This window comes from Denticeps clupeoides, chromosome 19, assembly GCF_900700375.1.
Source record: "Denticeps clupeoides chromosome 19, fDenClu1.1, whole genome shotgun sequence".
Classification (NCBI taxonomy): Eukaryota; Metazoa; Chordata; class Actinopteri; order Clupeiformes; family Denticipitidae; genus Denticeps; species Denticeps clupeoides.
In genome coordinates, this window is record NC_041725.1 from 6,614,991 (window position 1) to 6,635,149 (window position 20,159).

At 43.7% G+C, this 20,159-nt stretch overlaps 1 protein-coding gene across 1 annotated transcript in view; it reads left to right on the forward strand.

Moving 5' to 3' along the window:
- Nucleotides 1-20,159, forward strand: part of rsrc1 (arginine/serine-rich coiled-coil 1) — a 105,594-nt gene that overhangs the window by 15,246 nt on the left and 70,189 nt on the right. Inside the window, exon 4 of the mRNA XM_028961935.1 lies at nucleotides 4,135-4,341. Coding sequence (XP_028817768.1) covers nucleotides 4,135-4,341 — 207 coding nt within the window. The remainder of the gene's footprint in view (nucleotides 1-4,134; nucleotides 4,342-20,159) is intronic.

A 20,159-nucleotide genomic window follows, 5' to 3' on the forward strand; every position in this document is an offset into this window, starting at 1 on the left:
GTGACAACATTTTTATTTATTTTTTTACATATCCTGTCGTTTGTTGCTTGATTATTTAAAAGTGCTGACAGTGGAATATTTGGGGAAGTTGGGTCAACATTGATGAGGTCTTGTCTGTTCAGATCTGTTTGATTGAAGTTACATGGTTATAACCTTAATATCATGGTTTTCTGTTGCTCATTATATTAAAGACCACATACAATATGCTAAAATACGTAGTTCATATTCTGCTTAAGTTGTGCCTAAACGATGGCTTCATCATAATAACGGGACACTGGGGACAGCGTGTCTTGGCTCTTTGCAAGAATGCAGGTGCATCAACCAACCAGATGGACGTGCATCTGCTGTAAATAATTAGAAGACTTAATCCAGAAAGTGGCTGAACTGACCGAGTACCACATTATGTCCTGCTGTAACGTTTGGATCACATTATATTTGTGTGGATCCATTGTGCATTGAAAAGCAGCCTGTGTTTATGGAAATAGGCTATAGAAACTTGGCCCATGCTATAACGCATGCGCGAGGCGCAATGTTCAGAGTCATTACCAATAAGGAGTTCTTGTAAATGAGCTCTTACCACTGGGATGAACATTTATATGAAGTTATTTTGCATGGAAACACATTGTGATGAAGTGAACCATGATGCTTAGAATGTTTTAGAATCAATTACATTCCCTTATGTTGTGAAACGACAAGGGATACGAGGGTGAATTTTGATATAGCATAGTATTCACCAGTATTTCTCCAGGTTTTACAGAAATAAAGAGTTTAAACTGCTTTCAAGACAATTTGCTTTCTGTATGTCTGATACCCAGAAATACTTAGACATTTACGGTTATGTCCATAACCAAAATTAAGCACATAACTTACCTTGTCATAACTGCATGCTCTTCAGTCTATTTCTAACACTTAGTGTGCAGGCTTGGACATATTAAAATGTATATAATGCATTTTACTACAATTATTTTTGACTATGAGCAGAACAAAAAAACCTAGACTGTGAAGAACAGATTTGTATATGGAGGGAATACCAATTTTGGCCAATTGTCTAAGCTAATGAAAAGGGTTCATTTTTCATAATTAAATACTATGCAAACTGTACAATTTAGTATACTAAGCATTATGGTCTATGCTTATTAGCCTACATCTTCACCAATGTATGAATACAAATGTGTGTGTATTTGAATGTGAATGCACACACGCGTGTTAACAGGGTTTGACTCCAGTGGAGCCTAACACTTCCAAGCATTAGTGCTATTATATGTTTGGCATTAATGTCCAATTTTCCCAGAAAAAAAAAAATCTTGTTTAGCTGATACATAATATGGTCAGGTATCAGCAGGACGACATCCTGCTGTACACCCCTGCACCAGAATTACCCAAATAGCTTTTTGGGAAGGAGGGGGATCATATCTGTGTGGTGGGTGGGGGGCCTTGGCCTGATAAGCTACAGGCACAGTGCCCACACACACCCACACTGGTAATTACTTTATTGATAATTCACTGAGAAAATTGGCCGGGCCAATAGCAACAGTGAAATTTAATGGGTTGGCTGGTGGAGCGAGTTAGGGGGGAATAAACACTGGTGTATATCCTTTAAAAGGAAATACAAAAAATATGTTGGGTCCATTGGGGGAGGTCTTCTTCCCTACAGATAATCAACAACGGTGAAAAAAAAAAAGTCAGTGTGTCTGTGCGAATGTGCTGTTTATCTTTGGGTTGATGCATTAACACATTTACATTTGTCCCAAATTAGCTAATAATCCTCTGAGGGCCAGGTCTAGTAATAAAATCGACATTTAGCACCATCATATCCCTCTATTAACTCCATTAAATTTAATTTACAGCAGGCCCAGAATCGTGCTGGCCATGGATTTAAACAAAATGCTGCTTTTACACTCATGTAAAAATGCTGTAACTGTGTGGTGGTAACAGTTTAAATTTCATTTAATTGAACTTTTAACTAAAGCAAAAAGGCAGTACAATTCTGAGAAAGCAAGAAGCTTATATACTTTCCAGGTGTGTTAATGGTGCAAGTCTGAATGCTTATTTCTTATTTTATACTACATATATATATTTAATGAGTTATAACTGTTCATGAGGCGTGACATTTATAATTTTTTTGGTTAGATGCATTGTCCCAAAACCAAACACATTCTTCACTAGGTTCCAGTCGGACCAGACGTCCACAGTTCTAATCAAATCTTGGGTCAACATGGATATTAACATGTAAATATGAAGAAACTCAGATGTATGATTCACAGCATCTATTTTTGGGATGCAAACTTAAGCAGTTAGCAACACCATATGGCTTTTTCTGTGATCAGCAAATATGCAGTCACTGTTAAAAAAAAAAAAGAGGAAAAGAAAAAGCAACAAAAAAACTTAATTTCTCATTCGTCAAAATGACTTATTAATATGCATGGAAATTGCATTTAAAATGGAAATAAGCACTTAACGCAGAGATGGTGTGTGCAGCGCTGTCGATAGATCAATCATGTCTTTCCTTCTTCGAGTGTCTAACTGATGCGGCAGAGTTTAATGTGGACCCAAACTGTAATTATTTCAGAGGGCCCAGATTCTGAGCAGATGCTTCTGCCTGCTCTGGGTTCGACTCTTTCATGTCACTGAGCAGGGAGCTGGGAATAACAATTATCAATTTGAGTGATAGGATAAATTGCTTATAGCCCACATATACTGAGTGTGAGTACAGTTTTTGATTCATCTGAGAGATTTTTTAAATATTAATGAAAAAGTTTAGCTGGTTTCTGGAGTGAGCTCTTGGTCTCTGTATAAAAAAATCAGGAACACCTGTGAACACCACATAAAAAAACATTCTTTTTGTAAGATGTGTTCATCATTTGAGTTTATTCTTGTGGAGTGGTTGACTGTTTCCTTGACTGATACATGTGGCATGTTTGTGTCTGTGTTCATCATTTGAAATCATTAGCCAAACTTTTTTTTTGGGATGGTTAGCTATGGTGAACCGTCCCATCTCTGAATGATCTCTCACTCTTCAGGGACTCTATAATTGAGTCCCTGTAAAATAAAAATATTGTGAAATATATTTTTGCTTTTATAGAGGTTTTATAGAGGGGGTTCCCTAATCCTGTATTTGAAGTCTCTTTCTGAAATTCGGCCTTGGTGCAGAATTACAGCCACTTTCAGCCAGTCCCACAGTGAGATTTCCCCAGGACGCACTGTTTCAGTGTCTGTAGCTTTAAATGCTAATGAGGAGAAGAGAGGCGGGACAAGGGACAAAAAATGCCTTTGTACTCTGCCATGATGGTCAGTGGAGATACTTTTTTTAGGGGAGGGGTGGGAAATTCTCTGGGCGGACAAAGCATGAGAAACTGGAGGTAAATGTTCCTCTTATGATAACAGAACGGGACAAATTCCAGATCTGATCGTCTGAGTGATGACCACAGCACTCTTTACACCTTTCACCATTTCTAGCCACTGCAGGACCATGGACAGGCTAGGGGAACTCATATTAATGTTAATTTCACTTTATTATTATTATTTTTCATAAATGTGGGACCATTAAAAGGAATCATAAATGCATTCCTCCATTTTTGAAAAACTCCTTGGCACACACTGGGGAACATGCCGATGCTGCTTTCAGTTTCAGGAATGCTCACACAGTTCGTCTGTTGCAGACTCACTCCCTGCACTTTCCTTTGGAGGATGACTTATCCAGATCAATAAGAAGATGACTGGCTAAGCAGATCTACCTCTTGTCCTTATCTCGTGTGGCCCATTGTGGGCCTGACACGTTAGTGTCACAGTGAGGAAGAATTGCCGGGAGATGGCCTGAGGACTCTTAGTGGCCAAGTAAATCTCGACTGTCTCTGATCGATCTAGGCGGACGATCCCATGGGGTCTTCATCCTGGCCTTTCCCAGTAGCCTCCCCTGCACAGTCCGATTGTCTCGCCTATTACCAGAAATGACACATGGTATCAGGTTTTCAGCAAGTTTCCGAAAATCTTCTGTAGTCATAAGGAGTTACCACTCACTGAGCGGATAAAGGTAGAGGTGCAAGAAGAATCGGGGTGGAAGGCCCAGGCTTATTTGCCTTTTTTGCAACCAATCGCAAAGCCTCTAATGAAACCGCTTTTGTGTTTTTGTTGTAGGTCTCGATCCCGGAATCGGAGGAGGTCTCGCAGTCGGAGCAGCGGCCGGTCCAGCCACAAGCGTACGCGCAGTCGCAGCCACAGCCACAGTCGAGACCGGAGCAAACACAAGGCCAAGGACAAGGAGAAGGACAAGAACCGAGATCGAGAGCGCTACAGAGAAAAGGACCGAGACAAGCAGAAAGAGCAGCGCTCCGAAAAGAAAGGGTGAGCATCTCCTGTCTCTAGCCTTTTCTTTCTTAATCTGATTTATTCTCCATCATCCTCACACACAAACAACCTAAAACACAAATCCCCTCTGCAATGGCAGCGTGTCAAACGCTCCTCTGAAAATAAACTCCCGGGCTCAGCGGACGCTGTGGCTATATTTCTGGATCCAGTAGGGATTCCGAGACACAGAAATCACAGTGCAGCTCATTTATCTGCCTTTCCTCCTCTCCCTCGCTCTGTACGCTGTGTGTTGGTGTCAGGCCTCCTTTGTGGGATGTTTTCCGTCTGCCTCTGCATCGTTGATGTCTTTTGGACCGGGCGCAATATGTGCCGCTTCAGTCTAACCTCATTCGGTCCACCTGTGCCTGGGCCACCTGTGCCCCAAGTGACAAGGGCAAATCTGGTTGGCTGATGGAGTAATGTGATGTAGGGAGTAGAGGGTGACACAGGAGTGGATTTTCACTTGTGTCCCATCCCACTCCATGACTCCCAATTCCTGAAGAATGATTCCCGTCCAGTCCTTTCCAGATTATAACAGAAAAAAATATATACAGTACAGGCTAAAAGTTTGGATACACCTCTCACTGAAGGCATCAAAACTATGAACGAACACTAGCGTTAAGGAAGTGTCCCCGTAATCAGAAGGTTGCTGGTTCGAATCCTGATCCGCCAAGATGCCACTGAGGTGCCACTGAGCAAAGCACCATCCCCACACACTGCTCCCCGGGCGCCTGTCATGGCTGCCCACTGCTCACTCAGGGTGATTGGTTACATGCAGAGGACACATTTCACTGTGTGCACAGTGTGCTGTGCTGCGCTGCTGTGTATCACAATGACAATCACTTCACTTTGAGTTATGTACTTTGCAAAAAAAGGTGAAATAACACGTTTTATATTCTAGTTTCTTTGCTCTGATTACTGCTTTGCACACTCTTGGTATTCTCTCGATGAGCTTCAAGAGGTCGTCACCTGAAATGGTTCTCCAACAGTCTTGAAGGAGTTCCCAGAGGTGTTTAGCACTTGTTGGCCCCTTTGCCTTCACTCTGCGGTCCAGCTCACCCCAAACCATCTCGATTGGGTTCAGGTCCGGTGACTGTGGAGGCCAGGTCTCCACTTTTTGTTAAGTACATAACTCCACATGTGTGTGTGTGTTGTGTATGTATATATTTCTGGTAATTTCCCAATCCAAAGCTAAATCATCAAATTGACTCCCACCTTAAAGTTCTCTCACAGGGTGTCATGTAGATGTGGTTGGATGGCTGGAACAGCGCTGAATACAAATACCCCCACCCTCAAAAGGACTCGGCACACTCGGTGCAGTGGTGGCCTAGTGGGTAAGGAAACAAACCCGTAATCAGAACATTGCCGGTTCAAATCCCGATCCGTCAAGGTGCCACTGTGGTGCCACTGAGCAAAGCACCGTCCCCACACACTGCTCCCTGGGCGCCTGTCACAGCCACCAACTGCTCACCGAGGGTGATGGGTTTAAAGCTGAGGACACATTTTGTTGTGTCGCTGTGTGCTGTGCTGCAGTGTATCGCAATGACAATCACTTCACTTTCATATATATTTCTAGGCTGTGGTATGTTCACATGTATATTGGGAATTTATTCATTTATTTATGGGCATTATTTTCTTAGATCCATATCACCGATTAATGCACATAGTAATGACCTCTATATCGCTTCCATATTCCATACTAATGCTTTAATATCCTTAAAGCAGTGATACTGATCACCGATTTGGCTTGACCCCCCTGTGTATGAGATTGTGTGTGTGTGAGAGAGAGCTGGAGACAGCAAGAGACTTCTCTGTGTGAATGAGTGTGGAGGCATACTATTTATCTGTAAAAGAGTGGGTATTGGATGGGCGACCCTGCGCTCATTTTTGCATGGAGGAGTGTACATGTCTTCGGGGAGATGTATGAAATCTACAGCAGCCCATTCCCTCCCCCAAACCTGCGCGTGCGTGTGTATGGGTTTGATGTGGTGAAGCTCGGCACTGGTTTAACAGCGTCTCTGAGGAGGACATTAGATTGGGCAGACTGTAAGAGCGCGATGGAAACATAGAAACGTCCGGAAGAACCAGAGGCAATATACTGGCCTTCACTTTCTGTACCCTTCATGCGGACTTTTCTCAGATAATTAGTTCCAAAGCTGATTGTTTATTTCATTTTCTTTTATTCTCTGCGATCAGCACCGGCCAGGCTGATGTAGACCCTCAGGTGGTTCACAGCTTCCACAATCGTTGCTTTAGAAACTAATAAAAAAGCTGAATCAAAGGGGCAGGCAAACTTGCGTACAGAGCTGTGGGTACTAACGTTGAAACTTTTGCACACTCCCACACACCCATCCACTAGCTCAATTTTTAAATAGTGTTTCTACTGTATTTTCTTAATTTTTATATATATATATATATGTGTGTGTGTGTGTGTGTGTGTGTGTGTGTGTGTGTGTGTGTGTGTGTGTGTGTGTGTGTGTGTGTGTGTGTGTGTAGTGCACTCAGTAGCGACAGAGCCACGCGCTGCTCTGTTCTGCGTGCAGGTCTTTGTGCTCCTGTCTGTCCTTAGGGGGAATGTAAATTCAATTACTTCTTCAACACCGGTGCAATTAGCAGAGCAGGGCCATGCAGCGCCCAGCTGGGAGACCATTACGTCTGTGCCACAGGGCCAGAGGGCCACCGGGCCCCTGCTTATCTAGCGGCCCACCTCCTGCCCCGCAGAGCCTGCCCAGACAGGGTCAAGAGGCTTATCAGCGATCCATGAACGATCCACAATTTCTATTGGTTCTTTCAAATTAAAAATATTTTATAATATTTGATTTGTTACTCATGACATAACTTAATGTATTTGCTTATAGTGAAAATGTAGCCTTATAACAACAGATACTCTTTCTGTGACAACTCATAGCTAATGAAATGTCTAAAATGTATTTTACCTTTTTAATTGCACACACTGCAAAGCCAAATTCAATTTGTAGATACAGGACACTACGTCTGCAGCACCCAAGATGGTCCAACAGGCCACATGTGCCATCCCCTAGAGCAGGGGTCACCAACTCTGTCCTGGAGGGTACCAGTCCTGCACAGCGTAGATCTTTCCATGTTCCACCACAGCTCATCCAACTCAAGAACTAAATGAAGGTAAACACAAAAATGTGCAGCACAAGTGACGTCCAGGACCAGAGTTGAAGACTCCTGCCCTAAACTATGGAAGCCCACTTTTGACACAATAAATTATTCTTTGCTATACACCATATCTTTTAACACGCAAGATATTGCCTGAGCGACCACTCCCACTTTAATGGCTGCAGGTACAGATTGAGCCAAAAAAAATCAGTTCCTTCATCGGCTGTCCACAAACAGCACCCTCGACCCTCTGACGCTCCAGGGGGGACAAACGCAACAACGGTAATTATAAAAAATTCTTTAGTGAGTGATTTATGTATCGATGTGTGTGATTTTCAGCATCCTGTGATAATTGATTTCTCTTTGCTCACGGCTCCCTCTGCCTCTGCAGCATTGGAGTGCTGTCTGGCGTCGTCTCAGGACTGCGGTGACAGGCAGATCAAAGCCACAGCTAACCAGCTCCAGGTGGCTGTTTAGAGCCGTCACACATCCTCTCTGTCTCCAGGACGACCAGAGTTTAGTCGCTATTTAACCGTTCCTTTGGAGCGCGAGCGCGTTTGAGGTGTTCCAGGTACGCGGATAAAGCGCAGTGCTGTTGGGGGATCATTTCCCCCCACCTCGATCGGCCCTTTCATTTTTTTGACAGCTATCACACCATTTGCCTCCTCGTCCCGATCTTCTCATGAAAGTCGTTAGGCTCACCCCCGCCTCTCATGCCCACACATGCACTCACACGCACGTACGCACCAGTGGTGCTAATTTGCATCCTGGTGGTGGCATGTGTTGTGTTGGGTGATGACTGTGTGTGTATGTCAGGATGAAAGAGGGCGGCTGGCGTAGCAGGGGGGTTGACACCGAGCCCTGTGTGTGTGTGTGTGTGTGTGTTGGGGAGGGGGTGAGGTGCAGGGGGGTGTTGTCTTCATTAAACATTTATCACGTCGCCAGCATGACAGCAGGAACACAGGGCTTCAGCACAACGTGTTTCCATGCAAAATTTATTGAAAAAGACGAGACGCTGTAAAGAGATCCTGTTGCTCCTCACAAATGGCAAAAGGGTAAATGGGTGACTGTGGTGCACTGGGGTGTGTGTATGGGGGTGCAGGCCCACTCACACATGAATACTTTAATACATTAATACCGACTCCAGGAAACTGGTTGATCGCAGATTTTGCCCAGTGCGTTGTCCTGCCTGATGAATGATACACGGCTGCTCAACTGTAATTATACTGAGTGAAGTGATTGTGAATGTGCCCTCTGCTTTTAACCATCACCCTTAGTGAGCAGTGGGCAGCCATGAGAGTGTGGGGACGTTACTTTGCTCATTGGCACTTTGGCGGATGGCAACCTTTTGATTACGGGTCTGTTGCCTTACCCACCACTGCCCATAATATAATGGTCAGTAATAATAATAATGCTTATATGTAATAATTCCTAATCTTTTAAGACCAATGAACATCTTGTAAGGCCAATGGACAAGAAAAATGATTTATAGATTTTATATTTTGCCAAATAATATTCCCTACCAGTTGGCAGAGGGACACTTGAACTTTAACAAGATATCGAATAAAACCACTGTAATTGTGACCTTGTTAGCTGTGACTACTTAAAGCAACGCAAGTAAGGATGCCTAGAGGGGGACATTTGGAGAAAATGGCAGATTTCACACCGTCGCAAGCTCTCTGGATTGCAACTTTAAAACGATTCATATAAGTAGACAGTGCTTTTTACGTAAGTGACATCCTGTCAGTTTTGTCCTTCTTCCCTCTTAACAGGACATCAGCTTTTCTCTTTTACTAATATGTGTTTCCTTCTTCAAATAAACATATTCATATGATTTTATTATTCAGTGTCCTGCAATACATAATCATTAATAATTTTCTTTCATTTTTTCTCCCCATTTTAATGGGGCAGTGGTGGCCCAGCGAACCCATAATCGGAAGGTTGCCTGTTCAAATCTCAAATTGCTAAGGTGCCACTGAGCAAAGTTCCATCCCAACACACTGCTCATGGCTGCCCACTGCTCACTTAGCGTTAAATGCAGAGGACAGATTTTGTTGTGTCAGCGTGTGCTGTGCTGCAGTGTTTCACAGTGACAATCTTTCTCTTTCATGTGGCATAGTTTCTGAAAGGGTTAGTTCTGAAGTTCTGAATGGGTTAAACTCGTATGCAGCATGTAATGTGTGTTGAATAGAAACCCTCTTTTTCCCATCGTTGAGTAAGTGGTGGCGATATCCTACATGACAGGGCGCGGTAGCTGATTGGCCAGGCCTCCACGGGACCCCTCATCTTTTCCTGTGGCCCGCTGAAAACGTTCTCCTTGCTGCTCGGGACAAATTGTGTGAAGAAAACCTCCTCCTAGGGTCACCCTGTCCCTCCCTTTCTCCGCCTGCGATGGATTCTCCCTGGAACTGCACCATGAGTGCGGTTCACTAACAAAATCTTCAGTGTGTGAGTTCACTGCAATTTGTCTGCTTCGATTTCTGCAGTCATCACCAGACAGACTGCCTCGTGCACAAACTCTGTGGGTAGTCTCTTAGGCAAAAGGGGACCGAAGTGTGTTTAGTCTCTTGGTAATTTTTTTGATCCAGTCATATACATCTTATCCTACTAACTAGCACTTTATGTGAAGAGTAGATACAAAAGGATTATTGGGAAGAATGTACTTTGGTCCATGCTGTTCATAGCGGCATTCAACGGGGTTGATCTTGTCTGTCCAAAACACCACAACAGAGTAGTAAACAACAACAACAAGAAACAAGTAAAACTAACAAAAAAACTAAGAATTAATAGAATCAAGACACCCTGCTTCTGAAATGATGCCAGGGGGATTAGCGCATGTAGGTAAGTTGGGCCTGAAGCAACTCCTGAAATTGTGTGCCATGAGATGATTTGGATGAAGTTATACCTTGATATGATATGGTGGCATTGTGTCGCAATTGAGCATCATACATGGGAAAAGAAGACAGTTTTTCACTAGCAGGGCTAGAACGATTTTAAGAAAAAATCGAATCTCAATTTATTTGACAAAATTGCGATTTATTTTGGGATTATTCACTACATTTTGTGTACATCAAAATATGAACTGTGCTGTAACTAGCATGCCACGAGTTGACAGCGAACGTCCTAGCTTGCGTGTAAGTGGGCGTGTGTCTTTAACATGGAACACATCTGATTGGTGAGCATGACCGTCTATCATACAGGGACATCAGTGCAACGTGACTGGATATGGGGGGTGGCACGTGCGCCCTCGCTCCCGACGGGCTACAGCCATTTTCAGACCAAACACGGAATGCGCTGAAACCCATTATTTTCTATGGCTTGCATAGCTTATTTTAGGCTGAAATTAAAACTTCTTGTCAGTAGTAGTAATTCTTTTTTGAAAATGATCATAATGATCCATACTGACTGAAATTTGTTTTAGTTTGGTTTTTCAGCTATGTCACCCATGTTTTTTTTTATCATGGTGAAATGATGTTTGGGTTTATGTGAAAAGTCTATTGTGGTTTAATTCTGTTTTTTTTTTTTATTTAAATGATGTGCTTCTCTTTAAAAACTGGATCCTTTGGGAACATTGTACTATATGCTCCCTGTCACATGCTGACTCTCACAGAGCACTCTGTTAACTACAATATTGACTTATTGCATCAAATTTGCACTCAAGGGGAGTGTGGTCAGCGGCGTTATCGCTGTAATATGTGCGACTGGGCCTGTGTTTTGCGTGTGCGTGTGGAGGGACCGGCCTGGCCGCCGCTAATCGCAGTAGAAACACCCTGAGTGACTGATAGAAAGCTGTGACAATCCACTTAGCACGCTCTGTAATCTGTTTAGCTGTTAGGAGCTGTTAAAGCGACAGATGAGGACTGCAGCGCTACTGCTCGCTCAGCAGGAGGACAGGCCCCGTTCGTCCTCACCACTCGCTTCTTCTGTGTTTTAGGAAAGTATGTGTGTGTGTGTGTGTGTGTGTGTGTGTGTGTGTGTGTGTGTGTGTGTGTGTGTGTGTGTATATAAATATATATATATATTTTTTTTTTTTTGTCTTATAAAAACAAGTGTTTCTCTCTCTGCCACACACACACTTGCAGAGCAAGGATCCAGGCCTGGAGCATGATGACAGAGCCCAGGAGTGGCAGAATAAAATCCAATTAAATTTGGAAGATCCAGTCAATGCACCCCTCATTTAAACAAACACACACACACACACACACACCACAGCACATCTCCCCCTATAACACATAATCAGTACAGCCCCTCATCTACAACACACTTTATGGGCGTCCCAGTGGCCGAGTGGGCTGATGGGACATGTTAATGTCCCTGGCATTGCCTGGTTTATGGAGGAGGAGGAGGAGATACAGCAGGTTATGAAAACCCAGCACGACGGTAGGCTCTGCAGATTTAAGAGCCTTATGGAAATTCACAGTTTGCTTGTCAACAAAATGTTTTCTTTATGCGCTGTTTGTACGTTCTCCCATGCAATCTTGCTTTTTCTTTCACCCGCTCGGCCTTTAATGATCTTCTGTGTTTGGTTTTGCGGTTTCACTCTCGAAGTGACGGGGACCCGCGGTGAGAAACAGCGCTTCAGTTTGCAGAGAACAACGCAAACCCATAAAACTGTTAATAAACACGACACCTCAGCCCTGGTTTCATCTGACTCGAGCACTGCACATCTTCTTCATCTCACTATCACGTGAACACTCATTTGGTCAGCTAATTTTTGGTAACTTAATTTTTTTACTCGCCTACAGGTTTAGGATATAAATTGTTTGTGTGCAAATTGTTCTCAGTTTCTCTTACACAATGTTATGAATATTGGTTGTTAGTGCACCATGTATGTTATTACATGGTAGTTACATGGTAATTAAGGCTAAACAACGCTTGTTTTTCTACTTGTTACAATTTAGTTAGGTTACTGTAAAATGAAGTCAGACAAGTATTAAAGTTGGTGATATAAAATGTATTGTGTATGTATATGGAATATATTTAGAATGGTTTCTTAGGTTTTACAAGAGTAACAGAACATCATGTTGCAGAGGAAATGGAGTGTGTCTCAAACGGCCAAAAGTTCACCTTTTATTGAGCATTAAAGCAAGACTTTTATGAGGGGCATGAAGGGGCATCTGGCCGGGACCCTCTTTTATTCTTGAGATTTTTAATTCATCCCAGCAGTTAATGCTTTCATTCTGTTTGTGTCGCTGTGGCTTATGGCTGCCATAATGGAGTTCTACCACGGTGGTAAGGATCTGGCAACTTCATCTGTTCCACCCGACCCATGACAGGGGAACATATGAAATCATATTCTGCAGTAGATAAAACAGCGCTAATGCCAGCGAATGCTCTCGCAATATTACTGCTGCCACCTCGCTCCCCATCAGCCTGATATCAGCCCGGCCGTTTATGAAGCGATAGATTCGGCTGTTGACTAGCAGAGCGGCATCAGGGAGGGAAGCTGATTGATCACCTGCAGGAACCCGTTAAGTGGTGAAGTGTTTATCATGACCTGATTTTGTTATACATCTCCCACAATGCCAAGGGGCTTGCTTGTGTTTTCTACATATGCTGTAGTCGCTCTTTTGGGTCAGTGGTGGCCTAGCAGTTTAGGAAGCGGCCCCGTAATCAGAAGGTTGCCGGTTCGAATCCCGAGCCACCTAGCTGGTGCTTGTATTTTCTACATATGCTGTAGTCGCTCTTTTGGGTCAGTGGTGGCCTAGCGGTTTAGCAAGCAGCCCAGTAATCAGAAGGTTACCGGTTCGAAGCCCGAGCCACCAAGGTGCCACTGAGCAAAGCACCGTCCCCACACACTGCTCCCCGGGCGCCTGTCATGGCTGCCCACTACTCACCAAGGGTGATGGTTAAAAGCAGAGGACACATTTTGTGGTGTCACCATGTGCTGTGCTGCAGTGTTTCACAATGACAATCACTTCACTTTGACTTTCTCACTGGTCTAAAACACATAATAATTATTTAGCGATATTTTTTGCATGTTGATTTGTAAATATTATTTTTTATCGGTACATTTTATGCTGTTAGATCCTGTAATGACTCTTGACACTTGCAAGTATATATAAACAATTGGTTGTGTTTGTCAGAAACTGCTTTTAGCCAATTAAATGAATAATTATGTAATTATTATTGGAAAAGTGGCGCAAACGTTTGATTGTATTTGGACTGAAGTGTGAATATTGTCATTTGGAACAACACAAATGAATGCACTAATGTTACTGACTGACTGGCATGCTGCATTCCTGCGCCTCGGCTGGGTGTTTGACCCCAGTGTGTGTGTCCTTGCAGACAGCATCAAATCGTTGACATCAGCCATACTGAGCCACCATCTGTGGAAGTGTAAAGTCTTTTTCGTTTGTAATTTAGTTGTTTATTTATTTCGCAATGCTGCTTAACTTTACCTGGTTTCTCCGGCGTATTCACATGCCAGATAACGCGTCTGCCAAGTCAGCACTGCAGCCGAATTAAGGAGGCAAGTGTCACGATTTACACAGAGACAGTGTACACACACACGCACTTGAACACACACTGATATTTGTTCAGTATTATTACATTTGTTTAGTTTTCCTGTTCATGTCTTGGTTCTGCCTCAGAGGTTCTCATAGTAGAGCTATATTAACCAGCTGCTCAAAACCAAATAAATCTGTGATATTTATAAAAAAAAAATTATTTCTAGAGAGAAATGTAATAAATAACAGCATACCATGGAGTTTCCTTCCCATATTTCTTTAGTAAATACATGCTCATTCTATTTATTGAACCGCACTTAAACCACAGGATTTGTCTTACATCTGTGAGGAAATTGGTCAGTGATTTTTTGATTTTTTTTAATTTTCTTTTTAGGTTACTTAGGATGAACTATGCAACAATCATCAATAAATGGACATCCTATGTACGTTTTGCTGGTATGGATCTGTTCCACCCTGTCGTTAAGGGTTTGCATTTACATTTAAATTTCCAGCATTTATCAGACGCCCTTATCCAGAGCGTCTTACAATCAGTAGTTACAGGGACAGTCCCCCCCTGGAGACACTCAGGGTTAAGTGTCTTGCTCAGGGACACAATGGTAGTAAGTGGGATTTGAACCTGGGTCTTCTGGTTTTTAGGAGAGTGTTACCCACTTGACTACTACCAAATGAGTTCAGATGTTGTGAAACAGCCTCATGCTCATCATGCCTGACGATGCATCCTGATACCTCAGTTGTTCTAACCATCTGAAACGCACAAATCCAAAAATATCCAGACAGCAACTCTTGTATGGTCAAAAAGTCAAAAAATTAATGAAAAAAAAAATCTTAAAAATGTGTAACTTGAAAGTTAGCAACTTAGTAACTTGTGTATTTACAGGGCAAGTGGCATTTCTGTTCACTCACATTAGCACAACTTAAATAAAAAAATTCTGTACTGGGCCAGTGTGTATGATTTTAATTGTGTTAAATTGGTGTCTTTAACTGTCATTTTTGCCACAACTTTCTTCTTTCTGTTTGGTGTGATGCTTGTTATTTTAACAGATCCATCTTTAACTAACTAGATCTGTTTTCAAATGGGAAAGTTACAGCAAACAAAATGCTTACAGCTTCAGCTTCAAACAGTTGCTGATTACACCAAAAAATATGTTAGCATGTTTAAAAAAAAAAAAAAAAAAAAAAGATCAGAAATCACATCACACAAACACACAGTGTGTGCGTGCGTATGTGTGTGTGTCAGTCACAGCAGGCATTCTGTGACTGGGGTGCCATATTGCGGCCATTAGCACTTTATATGAATGTAATTAGTGGCGGGGTGAATGGCACAGAGACTGTCTGTTTAGTGTCAACGTGTGTGAGCTGCAGACCCTTAACTGGTGTGTGTATGTGTGTGTGTGTCTGGTGCAGGAGAAAGTTTCATATGACAACTTACATACATACACACACGACTAAACAATTGTTTGCCTGTCCAATTTTTTGCTTGAATGCCTGTATGTAGAAAAAGACCTTTTTTCATCCTGATGGTTGAAGATGGAAGGGCTGAGCTGGGATGAGTAAATCTGGCCCTCTCTCTTCCCCGCACTGTGTGTTAGATAGCCTGCATGCAGATGCTCAGAGTAGCAGATCGTTCTTTGTGGCCATTTATCCAGGCTGTACACTTGCGGGAGAGAGCTGGGATAATCGCCCTAATCTAATTTGGGTTAAAGAGGGCCATGACTGCACGCTGGCCAGCATACACACACACACACACACACCTTAGCACCATAATCCCTCCCCCTTTGCAGCCCTGCATAAATGAGGTTGTCATATTGATTATTCAAATGAACGCCAGTGGGTGGACCACACCTCCAAAACCTGGCTCCGGCATACAGTGGCCAGAGAGAGCATGAAACCGCAAAAAAAAAAAAAAGCACAAAGAAAAGTAATTATAGAGGAGTAGTATAAGACATAACGGGAAAGGAGATTAACCAGGCTGGCGGGTTTGAAGAAGAGAAATGGTTTGGTGGGGGCGGGGTTAGTCAGTGACTGGGTACCCACCGTCCGGCGGTTTTTCTCTCATTAAAAACTTCGTCCTGTCTGGATGGTGTCATTATGTGACATCATTTCTGTCCTCTGCCATCTTTTTATCTGGCTTTATAGAGGGCTAGTATGTGTATCCGTGACTGGTTGCCATGAACTTTGACAACGGTGCACTTCGGGCTTTAATTATGGGACGTCATCGCGTGTTTACGTTCACTGAGTAGCTAAGTCTTTGAGCGTGAGAGTGGGAAAAGGGGGCGCCACCTTATCACCATGTCCATGGGGACCATGTTTTAAAGGGAAAGGAAGGGGAATGGACATGTAAGTTGGTGAGTTTTGTACTCTGTGTGTGTGTGTGTGTGTGTGTGTGTGTGTGTGTGTGTGTGTGTGTGTGTGTGTGTGTGTGTGTGTGTGTGCGCAAAGTGTAGAACTTCAGCTGATTACCTTGTTAACTCCTGGCAGCTTCAAATGGAACCTTAGCACCAGGGCCTCCTTTACAAACGAAGAAGGATCCCCCTCCCGTCCACCCGCCTCCTCTCTTTGCCCACCCCATCCTCTGCCTCCTTCTCTTGTTTTCCCCCCTTTTTTTTTTTTTGAATCTGGTGCCAGGATCATCTTTTCATTCTCTGCCATGACAGATGCTGTGCTCCTCTCCAGTGTGTCCCGTCACTTTCAGGGGGGCTGAGACGGAAGCCAGACGATTTCCATGAGCGTCTGAATGCCACCGTCCCCGGGCTCCCCCTGCTCCGTTCATTGTGTGTACAAGTGTTTCATTCTACAGAGTTTCCACAAAGACCCCACCAAAAAAAAAAAATGTTTTACGGAGCCACATTGTTTCACGTTTCTATAATGCCAGCGTTTTTTTTTTCTGATTAGTAATAAAAAAAAAGAAGCAATAATTGGGGAGAAGATGAAAAGGCCTTGGACCGTTGAGGAAAAGCAGTGGAGGAAGTTGATTGCTGGTCTCTTTTCTGTCTGTTTTCTCTCTCTTTTACAGCTTTGTCTCCCCCACCCCACCCACCCCTCCCACTCTCTGCCCTCCCGCCACGTCCCTCCACTTTTTAAATGGAAGCCAATTTTCTTTAAAACGTGCCTCTCTAATGAAATTTGCGGGGAGTAATGGCCCAGGCCTGACTGTTCGGGGCTGTGTTGCTGTGAATGGCTAATTCTGTCTCCTGGCTTTTCCCTGTCGGTCTGTGGGCCTGAAGGGTAGGCCTGTCCCTCTGTCCCACGCAGACCTTTTTTGGGGGAGCACCACAGGACTGGAGCTCCCTTTTTAATAATTGGTTTGTTTATTTAATTATTTCTCTCTCCTTTGCAGATGCCCCCTTTTTCCACCAAAGCAACTTACATCTAAGATGTGATAAACAGTAACAGATTGCGATATGTCACTGTAACCATTAAATATGTCATTAAGATAGAGGAGAAATGGTAGCACTCGTCCAGCTGATTCGCAAAGTCAGAAACCCGAGTCCTGCTTTTACAAACCTGGCAACTACGGCATTGTTTCAGCAAAGCTTTATTAACACAACATCACCATGTGCTGTCGTTTTGTTTTTCTGCTGAAAAAGTGATTATATTGATAATGTATCAGTAGAGGAAATATCGCAATTTTTCGTTCCATGCCTTGTCCGGTCGGATCCGATTGAAGCTTCTCTTTTACTTTGCACTGATACGAGATCCTGTAGTAATATTAGATCTGACCCAGGTCACATGCAAAAAAGACATGCACCAGCTGTCCTGCTGAACTCTCAGACCTCGTGGCTGGCCGTGGGTGGAGTGGAGGGTGGTGTTAAGGCCTTCAGAGCACCTCTTTCTTCAACACTTTCCTTTTTTTATTGACTGCCCTCAAATCTCTAAAGAATGAAAAATGGATTGAGCGTCCCTCTCATTCTAACAGGCGCTTTCTTCTCTGTCTGGTGGGATTAGACCAAGCGCAGAGTTCTCTATAACGTATCTCTCCTTTTTGTGCGTGCATGTGTGTGTGTGTGTGCGTGTGTGTGAGGTCGATGTTTAGGTTAAAAAGAAGGAGGTCTTGATCTGATTAAAGACATACAGACTAGGGTTTGCCATTATCAGGCCAGTATTGTGCCGAAACGTGCCGGCAGTTTAAGCCGTACTTCTGTTCTTTTGTGTGTGTGTGTGTGTGTGTGTGTGTGTGCACGCATGCACACTCCCCAACCCACACACCCAACCCTTAGAACAGTTTAACAGAAAAATCAAAAGAGCCCACCATTGCTATACACCCAGGAATACAATTTCAATTTCAATTCGCCGGGCGCTGTTAGGGGGATGATATGAAGATGACAATCAGGCAATCCCCCTCTTACTCCTCCTCCTCCTCCTGCCCTGTATCTTGCTGAGCTCCGTCTCGGCCCCTCGTCTGCTTGTCATTTATGGCTTTCTCCACGTTATTGGGAAGTCGTTTGACGAAGCGCTTCCTGCGGTAGATGAGCAGACGAGTGGACGGTGCACGTGGATGAGGAAGATGCGGTGGCCCTTTAATAAACACTCCCTGCGTTAGTTCTTTATCAGCCGGAACGAGGTGGGAGCGTCGCTGACATGGTTCATGAGGCGTGAAGTTAGCGGAATGATGTCTTCCTCTCGCTGCATCATCTGTTTCTCCCCTTTCCCAGTCCCCTGCTTGCTCTTTCTCATTTTCCAGTTTCCAGTCGAAACATTCCACCAATTTCCAGTTATTTACAGTAAGGACAGGACAGGTATGTGGGTCCCTCAAGCATGTTACGAAGAACTTCAACATTTCACACCAATCATTTTGCTTATTAATTCGAATCAGAATCGGGTTTATATGTACTTATGGCCAAGCACTACAGTACATAATGTAAAAATAAAATATAGATCAGATACATACAAATCATATTAAGATATTCAGTTTATATTGCATTGTTGTATTTGACTGAAATAACCTGATCAGAGAACTATGGTCTTGGGATATTTCAACAGTGAATGAGACTGAACGATTCTCCCGTTCTCATTTTTTCACTTCTCTCACCTGTTCTCTCGTTGTCTCTGCATGTCTCTGTGCCTCTCACGTGTTCTCCCTGTACCAGTGAAATGCTTACCTGGCCTGCATGTCCAGCTCTATTACCAGAGTAATGCTGAAGAAATCTATATCTAAATCTATGGCCGTGAATATAATATTGTGCTACTGTTAATTGCACCCCTGTGATGTGGTTGATTCCGACGCTCCCCTTGCCACAAACAAGAAGAAAAATTCTCTATTCTTTTGTGTATGTGGTCACCTTGTATTTTACATTAGTTATTTATTCAGCTCTGCTCAAATATGTTTTGTAAAATCTGTGTCTGCACGAGAGGCGGCAGTTGTTCTGTACGTGACTCTGCATGCCGTGCCGTCAGACCGATCTGGATGTTTGCCTTCTGTACCCGCTGGAGCTTTGCCCTTTGGGTCCCTGTCGAACGTGCGTGTACCCATTACCCCGGCACCACCGCACCCCCCTCATTAACCCCAGCGCCAGAGCGCGGCGGCCAGCAGGCGAGGGGTTAACGCTGGCAGACCGAGCGCTAATGCATGTCTGATGAGCGCTGGGCTAATGGGGCCCACTGTTCAGGAGAAAATCAAATGAGTGCCTTTGCATTTTAAGTCGCCCTGTCTCCTCCAGTGACTGACTAAAGATATTCATCTTTACCATGTCAAGTAGGGGGGAACACAGGAGAAGAAGAGAAAAGAGAGAGGGAGCGAGAGAAGGAGAGCGGGAGAGACCTGAAGACCTAATGGAATTATTTGAAACTTGACCACAAATGACAATTCATCTGGAGCGCAGACTTTAATTAATTGTGCGCTACCTGCAGGGGTTGGGATGAAAGGAGCCTCGGAGTGAGCGAGCGAGAACGAGGAAGGGACAGATATCACATTGATGAACAGAGCGCTGGCCTTCAGAGGGAGAGGATAATGATACAGACATGGATGCTGTGTGATGGGCACACACACACACACACACAAGCGCCGTCCTCCTCTCTTGTCAGTTTGGTCATGACTGATACACCGGCCGTTTCCACTCTGCCCGTATCGAGCGCTGGACCGAACCCTGGCGACGCACGGGGCTCGTTCTAATGCTCATACCTGTTAGTCCCACTTTTCCTTAATGAACTGGGGCTAAATAATGAGCACTTTACTGGAAACAGTACTTTACTGCTGACTGACGCAGCCCGGGACTTTACTGC